Source organism: Triturus cristatus, chromosome 5_2 (assembly GCF_964204655.1).
Source record: "Triturus cristatus chromosome 5_2, aTriCri1.1, whole genome shotgun sequence".
In the NCBI taxonomy this organism is placed as follows: domain Eukaryota; kingdom Metazoa; phylum Chordata; class Amphibia; order Caudata; family Salamandridae; genus Triturus; species Triturus cristatus.
Window position 1 is genome coordinate 811,495,655 of NC_140588.1, and position 8,862 is coordinate 811,504,516.

The 8,862-nt window shown below is 51.2% G+C and overlaps 1 protein-coding gene across 1 annotated transcript; it reads left to right on the top strand.

Moving 5' to 3' along the window:
* The first annotated feature begins 793 nt into the window (after nucleotides 1–793).
* ZIC3 (Zic family zinc finger 3) lies at nucleotides 794–7,564 on the top strand. Its single transcript, XM_085607972.1, has 3 exons — nucleotides 794–1,967; nucleotides 5,092–5,255; nucleotides 6,645–7,564. Exons 1-3 carry the CDS (start codon nucleotides 968–970, stop codon nucleotides 6,849–6,851), a joined length of 1,371 nt encoding a protein of 456 aa, XP_085464098.1. The 5' UTR covers nucleotides 794–967; the 3' UTR covers nucleotides 6,852–7,564.
* The last annotated feature ends 1,298 nt before the right edge of the window (nucleotides 7,565–8,862 follow it).

The window sequence follows — 8,862 nt, forward strand, 5'->3', positions numbered from 1 at the left end:
AGATACGCTGCATAAGCTCTCTGTATCGATAGATATTTCATTTTTTCAAAATAGTTGTCATTTTCAAAGCACGTACATATATCTCAACACACCTATATGTTACACCGCCCATTCAATTCTCGTTCATTCTAAAGTGACTTGAGAAAACAAAAAGCGTATGGCACAGAAAAAGCTTTTTTTGCCAGAAAATAGCGCACGGAAAATATGTTCCATTTCAATGTTTGAAGGCGGTAGACTAACATAACAGTGAACTAGTCGCTTAGGAGACACTAAAATAAATCAATACCAAGCGCAAATAATTCAAGAAAGTGAGCATTGTAAAAAAATGTTCTTTTAAATATATGTTTTTATTCATTGTTCCTTTCACGGCAACTATGAGAAATTGCAATTTAATGCGAAGTACAAAGATTTGTATTTCGAATTATTTGCTTTAATATTTTAAACCAAATAAACACGGTACCCAAGTAGGGGTATAAAAGCTAACAAAAAGCCAAATGTGCATGATCTACAAAGGCAGACAGCCAGGGAACGGATTTTCAAGTAAACAAAAATATTTGGGACCCATCCCTCCCCCTTCCCACACCCTTTAACCTTACCTGATAGGGGGTAGGCTGGTCCACCAATCAGAGACGTTTCTACAGAACCGCGCGGCCATTTTGAGCTGTGGTGCCTGTCAATCAAGAGTTATGGGGGCAAATAGGTGTCTGCGGGAGGCGTCACGTGACACTTCGCGAGCCGCGCCTGCCATTGGCCAGCTGCGGGCCGCCCCCGGAGCGGGTTTATGTGTGGGGAGTGAGTGATTGACTCTAGCAGAGCCTGGACCTGATCCCGTCGGAGCGGAGGCTGCAGCTCGTACCTCGCAGGACCCTCAGACCCCCAGCCCCGCGGATTGTTTGTGCCTGGTCTGCGGGGGGCGCCTCTCTCCCGCTGCGCCGGACCTGGATTGGCAGCCTCGCTGTGCTGCTCCATGGCGATGCTACTGGATGGGGGGTCGCAGTTCCCCGGCGCCCTGGGGGGCTTCGGGGCCCCGCGGCACCACGAGCGCTCAGCGGCAGAGCACCCGGGCATGGGCGGTCTGAACCCCTTCGCAGACTCCTCCTTCAAGCTGAGCCCGGGCCACCACGAGCTGTCCCCGGGCCAGAGCTCCGCCTTCACCCCGCAGGCTGCAGCGGGCTACGCGCTGGGCCACCACCATCACCACCACCCGGGCCCGCAGGTGTCCGCCTCACCCTCCGCCTACGGGGGCAGCGGCGCCGCAGCCTACAACTCCCCGCGGGACTTTCTCTTCCGCAGCCGGGCAGCCGAGGCGGCCGCCCCGCAGCACCACGGGCTGTTCGCGGGCTCGCACCATCACCACGGACCCGCGGGGGGCATGGCCGATCCTCCGGGTCACCTGCTGTTCCCGGCAGGGCTGCACGAGCAGAGCCCCGGGGCCGGCCTGGGCGCCTCAGCTGCGGGACACGGACAGATGCACCTGGGCTTGCGGGCAGGGGACTTGTTCGGGCGGCCGGACCCCTACCGAGCCGTGCCCAGCCCCCGGGCGGACCCGTACGCCGCCCAGTTCCACAACTACAACCACATGAACATGGGCATGAACATGGCCGCGCACCACCACGGGCCCGGCGCCTTCTTCAGGTACATGCGGCAGCCCATCAAGCAGGAGCTGTCCTGCAAGTGGATCGAAGAGCAGAACCGGCCCAAGAAGGCCTGCGAGAGGACTTTCGGCAGCATGCACGAGCTGGTCACGCATATGACCATGGAGCACGTCGGGGGCCCGGAGCAGAACAACCACATCTGCTACTGGGAGGAGTGCCCGCGGGCCGGCAAGTCCTTCAAGGCCAAGTACAAGCTGGTCAACCACATCCGGGTGCACACGGGCGAGAAGCCCTTCCCCTGCCCCTTCCCTGGCTGTGGCAAGATCTTCGCCCGCTCCGAGAACCTCAAGATCCACAAACGGACACACACGGGTAAGAGTCGCTGCGGCACACTTTGAGGGAGAGGGGCGCTGGCAGCTCCACGTGGGGTGGTCGGTGCCCTCGTGAGGACCAGGGGTGACCTACGGTGTGGGGGGATATCTGCTGGGAAAAGGTTGACCCCACAGACCACGGAGATGACTCGCAGGGGTCCCGGGAGAGGGGTTCAGCGAGGCTGGCTGGTGAGTTCTTAAAATATTGATGAGAGAAGGTTCTCGGAAAGACGGGAAATAAATGATAAAAGATGGCAGGGAGACTTTATAGCATTCAAAGTTCTCGTTTACCGGCTGTGATGGGATTGGAAGTGGCTTTTTAGTTCCTGGAAATTGTTTTTTTCGAGCTAGCTGTGTTTCTGTGCGTTTGGGACAGGGAGTGATAATGGGAGGCGCTTGTGCGGTTTCGACAGCGCGCGCTTCGGCAGAACTCTCTCCTACGAGGCGGTAAGTGGCTCCGTGCATGTTATTTGAGGGCAAAGAGTTGGACACAGAATTAAAGCAGATTGCTTATGTTTTAAATTTGTTTTTCGTTAGTTTGTTTAGATTTAAGAAATAATTTCTATCCTACGTATTTCCGATTAGGGATATTACACAGCCGAATATATGATCTTTTTTATGTGTTCCATATTTAACGACACGCCATGCCGGTTTCCCCTTATTTTTTGCTCTTGCATGCGAACAGCGGGGCTGAAAGTGAGCACTGTGTACCTATTCTGCATTACTGAATTTAATCTGCCGGTTCGTGGATGGCCTGTTTTTGTGGATGCGCTGCCTTGCACTTTGGCCGGATATGTGTTTTATTGTTGGTCTTTGGTGCGAGTTTCGCTCGACTGGGACCCGCTGTGTATGGCCTTTGCATTGATTTTAAGCCCGCCCTGGCACCCTCGCTGGAGAGGATGTTGGCTCTGTCTGGACAGCAGGCACATCAGCTGCAATTGTCCTCGAGTTGAGACCCATTTCCGTCCTGATGGTCCCATCAGAATCGTCTGAGCGGGTGTGGATTGCTTGCAAAACGATTTAGCTCTTTGCATACATTCTGTTAAGCGAACTATACACATGCTAATTAAATCTAATTTTCGCCTACTTCCGTTCTTTTACAGACTTGATTGGCACGTCTCCTAATTAAATCAGTGATACTTTTGTGGTAGTATTTTTATTTGGAATTCTGTGTTCAGTTCAGCTCTTTACAAGAGGGTCGAAAGTGGAAAAAAGTTTGGACAAGAGCACGTTTCCCAGTCTTGTGTAGGGCGTCTTAAACCTGTCGTTGCACCGTGAATTAATGCCCTGTTTCTTTGGAAAGGCGCGCCCTGGCCGTGCCTCCGACACTTCACTTAGCAGAACCGTTGCATCTGAAAGCGGCGCTTTGGAGGCCAGACAAAGGGCAGATTTAATTTAACTGTAAGGCGACAATCGGCCCTTTGTAGCCGCCTTTTCCTATTACCTCACCGAGGTGTTGTCGCTTAAACTCCAAAGGCCGGGGAAAGGCTCTCTTCTAACCTGATTTATTTCTCATTGCGTTTGGCCTTGAATGGGGCAAAAACTTTTCGGTCTAGGTCCAATAGAGGAAGGGCGCCTCGCTGCCCACGGCCTCTCTTCGCCAGGGCGCGCCACAGACCGGCCGTCCGTACATTTCAGCCCCGCGGTCTCTTCTCGGGCTGGCCCTGCTCCTTATTTCAGCCGCGCCGTCTCCTCTCACACAGGCCCGGCCGGGTCCTCTCCTTATGGCACTGCTCGGCCCGGCTCTTATTCCAGTCTCGCTGCCTCTCCTTCACTTGCACGAGTGCCCTATCATTTCTGTGGCGCAGCCCCCCTACTTACTCTGACCGGCCTTTCCTCATTTCTGACTTGGGGCTTTCTCTGCGCCAACCTCACCAACATTTCCTCGTATTTTTAAAAGCTCCCAGTCCTGTATCCATTCTGTCCATATTACTACATTTGACGTGTACTGGCCTTTCCTCTCTTTACTCGAGCGCTACCCACGCTATCTTCATTTTTATTTCGCAGTCTCCTCTATTTCCTAGCCTCTTCTCTTCACCCACACACTGACCATCATTCCCTCTGTCCTTACCACCAGCCTCCTCTTCCCCCTGACACTGACTTCCCTTTTCTGTTCTCACCCCCCTCCCCTCCCATGCCTTCTCTTCGCCCAGGAACTGACTTCCTTTCCTCTGTTCTTACCCCCAGCCATCTCTTCACCCAGACATTGACACGTTTCTCTGTTCTTATATCCTCAGCCTCCGCCTCACCTAGACACTGTTACATTTTCCTCTGTTCTTATCCCCGCCCCTTCAACCCGGCACCGTCTGCCTTTTCCTCCATGTTTGCCCCCAACCTCCTGTCTAGGCAGACTCTGGCTGTCCTGTCTACTGTTCTTACCCCACCCTCCTCTTGAGGTGGGCTCTGACTCCCCTCACTCACTGACGCCCTTTCTTCTGTTCTTACCCTCAGCCTTGCCTTGGCCCAGAAACACACCACCCTTCCTCCACTCTGTTCTTAACCCCACATTAACTCGCGTCTCTGTTATAATATGTCCAGCCTTCTCTTCCCCCAGACATTGACACGTTTCTCTGTTCTTGTATCTCCAACCCCATCTTCACCCAGACACTTACATTTTCCTCTTACCCCCACCCCTTCGCCTGGCACCGTCTATCCTTTCCTCCGTTCTTGCCTCCACCCCCTGTCCAGGCATACTCTGGCTGCCCTTTCCTCTCTTCTTACCCCACCCTCCTTGAGGTGGGCTCTCACTCTCATTTCCTCACTCACTGACGGCCTTTCCTCTCTTTTTACCCACAGCCGTCTCTTCACAGACATTGAGACAGATTTTCTCTGTTCTTCCCCCCAACCTCCTTTCATACAGGCACTAACACTTTTTCCTCTGCTCTTATCCCCATCTCCTCTGCAACCTGGCACCGTCCACCCATGCCCCCGACCCCCCCCCCCCCCCAACAACCTCTGTCCAGGCAGACTCTGGCTGCCCATTCCTCTGTTCTTACCCCACCCTCCTGTCTAGGCAGGCGTTGGCTGCCCTTTGCCCTGTTCTTACCCCCCCCCCTTTCCAGGAAGTCTCTGATTGCCCTTTTCTCGCTCGAACACTGACGTTTTTCATCTGTTCTAACCCACAGGTGAGAAGCCCTTCAAGTGCGAGTTCGACGGCTGCGACCGGAGGTTCGCGAACAGCAGCGACCGGAAGAAGCACATGCACGTGCACACGTCAGACAAGCCGTACATCTGCAAAGTGTGCGACAAGTCCTACACGCACCCCAGCTCCCTGCGGAAGCACATGAAGGTAAGGGGGTCTCTTGTCATCCCTGCCCGACAGATGCCCTGTAATACTGAACAATAATAATCGGATCTGTTTACTAGGGCAAGGGCACGCACGAGGCCATAAAAACACGCCCTGTGCCTTTGTGGGCTTGTTCATTGCGGTTAGGACACTGATGCTGAGGCCCAAAACTCAGGACTTATTCACGGAGGTGGTGTAAAAGCAACCGGTGCGCACTCGCATCTGGTAGTGACCCCCGGCCTGGTGTTATCCGGCCATGTGCACTGGTTCGGGAGGTAGACCGAACTACTGCTCTGGTCTGTTTACTAAGCATTTGCCCCACGTTAACTTTAGTCCAGGAGCACAGATGGCGTAAAACCGACATCACACTCCGCATTACTGTAATAAAAAAACATCTGAGCTAATACCCATTGTTCTGCATGCGTACAGTACTTTAAAACATTCATTACATTTTTTTTAACAGAAATTATAATACATAAAAAGTATGGTCCCCTTGTTTAAAATAGATGTATTTCTTTCTTAGACCATGAGCGACCACAGTGATTTATGAGCTCTAAATATATATAGTATAGGGTCTGTAAAATTTATAAATGTAAAAATAAATGGATTGGGTCTGTATAATGTATAATATAGTATAGGTCCTGTATAATGTATACATGTATAATACAAGGTCTGCAATAGTTTGCAGTTGTTTTCTTGTTTTTGTTACCCGAAAAACAGTCTAGATCGGAGCTTTTAGCCCCCACCCCCTCCCAAAAGAAAAAATAAACAGCGAAAAATAGCCGTAAATTACGGTTCTTTTTGTGCTTTGTTTTCAGTAGTCGCACGTTTTTTTTGATTGATTTGGGCCACAGCGCCCTACACTGCAGTGGAGAGGTGCAACCAAAAAGCAGCATTTGTATGTCGAGTTTTGTTCTTGTAGGAGGTTGCAAAAGTCTCTGTGCATCATTTGGCCTTTGTTGCACACTCGACAGGGAGAGGTTTTTTGTTCCTGCCATGGCGATCGGTTTAAAATGTGGCAGCAGTGGCACCGGACGATTACTCTGGCCACTGTGTGAACAGACGAACAAGGCCGTGACCTTGAACATTCGTTCAAACTGCCAGACCCCAAAAGCTTACCTGGGCTGGTTGGTGGAAGTTCTAAAATAAGAATTTCCCGCCTGATATCCAATAACTTGTGCGTTTAATGTCACTTCGCCTGTTTCTGAACCAAAGACATTTTGACAATATGAACCCCTCCCCCGCCCCCTTCCAAGAAAAAAGATTGTGTTTGCATTTTTGTTTAAACTCTATTGGCATTGTTTTAATTATTATTTTTACCTAAACGAATCTATTATGCCCCCGATGAGGGAGTTGAAAACTAACGTGTGGTGTTATTCGTGTTAATTTCAGGTTCACGAATCTCAAGGGTCCGATTCGTCTCCGGCTGCCAGCTCGGGCTATGAATCTTCCACTCCCCCCGCCCTGGTGTCTGCGAGCAGCGAGGAGACGACGAAGAGCAGCTCCGGAGCGGCCCAGCAGGGCAGCAGCAGCGGCGGCGGCGGCCTGGGCCACAACCCGGCGCTGCTGCCGCCCAACTTCAACGAGTGGTACGTGTGAGGCCGCCGCGCGGACTGTGCGTGCACTGGACCAAACGAACTGCGGGCGCCTGCGGGCCGCCGCCCCGGACCAGGCGGATCTCTCCGAAACCACATAGGGCTGCGTCTTGGGAACTGCCAGGTGAACCGGGAGGAAACTGGAGGCATCCAAACTCCGGACTAACGTCCCCTTTCTCAGGATTAGAAAAAACGCTTTTTTGGCATCGGCATTGCCATCTTCCCTCCCCCACCCCCCGATTTCATTTTAACGCTGTCGTCCCGTTTTTATTTTCGCAAACAGAAGTTCGGAGGCTTTCCGGGTGGTGTGTTTCAGTGACCGGGAGCCTTTCCTTCGCCTTAGAGGTGGTTGTCGATCTCTCACAGTCTTAAACCGTGCCAAAGTTCTGTAATGTCTTGAACCTTACAAAGCATCACGCCGTGAATGTACTCTTTGTCTGGCGAGCCCCCAGCTCTTCGCTATTTTTTCAGGGTGGGGACGTGTTGTTACTACACAGATTGTGGCCGTTTAGTATACAGTTGCCTTTTGTAATAACTTTTGTAAATACATATCCATGATGCCATATTTATCGTTTGTAATTTAATTATTGATAACAAGTGCCGGGAACTGAACAATATTTATGGAAAATTTTGTTTTCTAACAAAAAACTCTGTACAGCTTTTGGTTATAACTGCTTTAGCATTAAAAGTTTATTGTTTTGAAGGAACAAAACCGAACCTTTGACTTGGTGATTCTTTTTGTAGGAAGCAGAGGAGTGTGGCACAGGGTGAGGGATGGAACCGTGGCGTTGGCACAAAATGGCACGATGGGCACCCTGTCAGCTCTGTTCCCCCTACGTCTTTGACGCACAGACTGCCCCATTGTCAGCTGTAGGCGGCATATATGTTGCACCATTAAAAAGCAGGTTTCAATCATTACATATACTATATTGAGCTTCGGAGTGTGGGGGCCAAACAGTGGTGTAATGTAAAACCATGGGGCCCCTATGCAGACTGTAAAGCTGGGCCCCTGAGTCTCCCATATCTCACAGATATTAATTGGCCTTGTGAGGAATGGGGCACTTCTGATATGCATGGAGGCCTCCGAGGGCGGGGGGCCCACCTGCCCCGCAGGGACCTGTGATAGCCCCTAAGGCCAAATATTTCCAAACATTGTTGCGTCCCTTGACCTCCGCGCCAACATTTTCTAGACTGGCCTTACTTCAAGACCCTAGCTACTAAAGGGATAGACACAACCCCAACCTAGAGTGCTTACTCATAACATCACAAGTGTATGCCTGTCTGCAGAAACTCACATTAATGCTCGCAAGGACCTGGTCCATTCATTGTATATCAGTCAGGACTCTGTGACTCTATCGCTTCTTGTTGACATCTGCAGGTCGCGCACCTCCAGGCCCATAGAGTCCCAACAACCTTTCATCCTCACAGAGTCAATACAAGTGGAATCCCTACCCACTCCTACCAGCGTTGTTGCTATTAATCTGATATATCCACTGTAGGCACCCTTGGCTGTCCTGGTATCAGTGACACATGTCTGCTATTAATCTCATGTATGACACATGGAAAGAGGAATTATGGAGCACACGTGTCAAGTACCCATGAGCAGATATCGCCTCTCCAGATGCAGGGGCACACACAATATTCATCACCTCCCAGAGCATTGTTGGCGCAGTGCAATGTGTCACTGTTTAATGTTGCAGAAATATAATGCGTCAAGTTTACTATTTCGTCTGGGGCTTGGGGCATTGCGAGGTGCACGCCTGTTCTGGGCATCACCACCCCCACGGCGCTGCTATAGGTGTGATCTTGAGCTGTCTTCTGGTATATATTTATCCTTCACACTGGAATGTTACAATTGATAAGAACATGTCGTTGTCCCAAGCACTAAAGCATTTGTGAGCATTTTACAATGTTTTCAAATGCAGGCAAATGGCAGTCGGTTATCCCAGCGGACGCACTTTAGTTGCTCTACGCCACCCCCATCATAGCCCCAAAAGTTTCCAGCAGGGCTAGTA

Excerpts from the sequence above, each read along its gene's own strand:
- ZIC3 (XM_085607972.1), top strand. The coding sequence starts at position 968 with ATGGCGATGCTACTGGATGGGGGGTCGCAGTTCCCCGGCGCCCTGGGG. Across the intron at positions 1,968-5,091 it reads CCACAAACGGACACACACGG|GTGAGAAGCCCTTCAAGTGC; the intron begins GTAAGAGTCGCT and ends TCTAACCCACAG. Across the intron at positions 5,256-6,644 it reads CCCTGCGGAAGCACATGAAG|GTTCACGAATCTCAAGGGTC; the intron begins GTAAGGGGGTCT and ends TGTTAATTTCAG.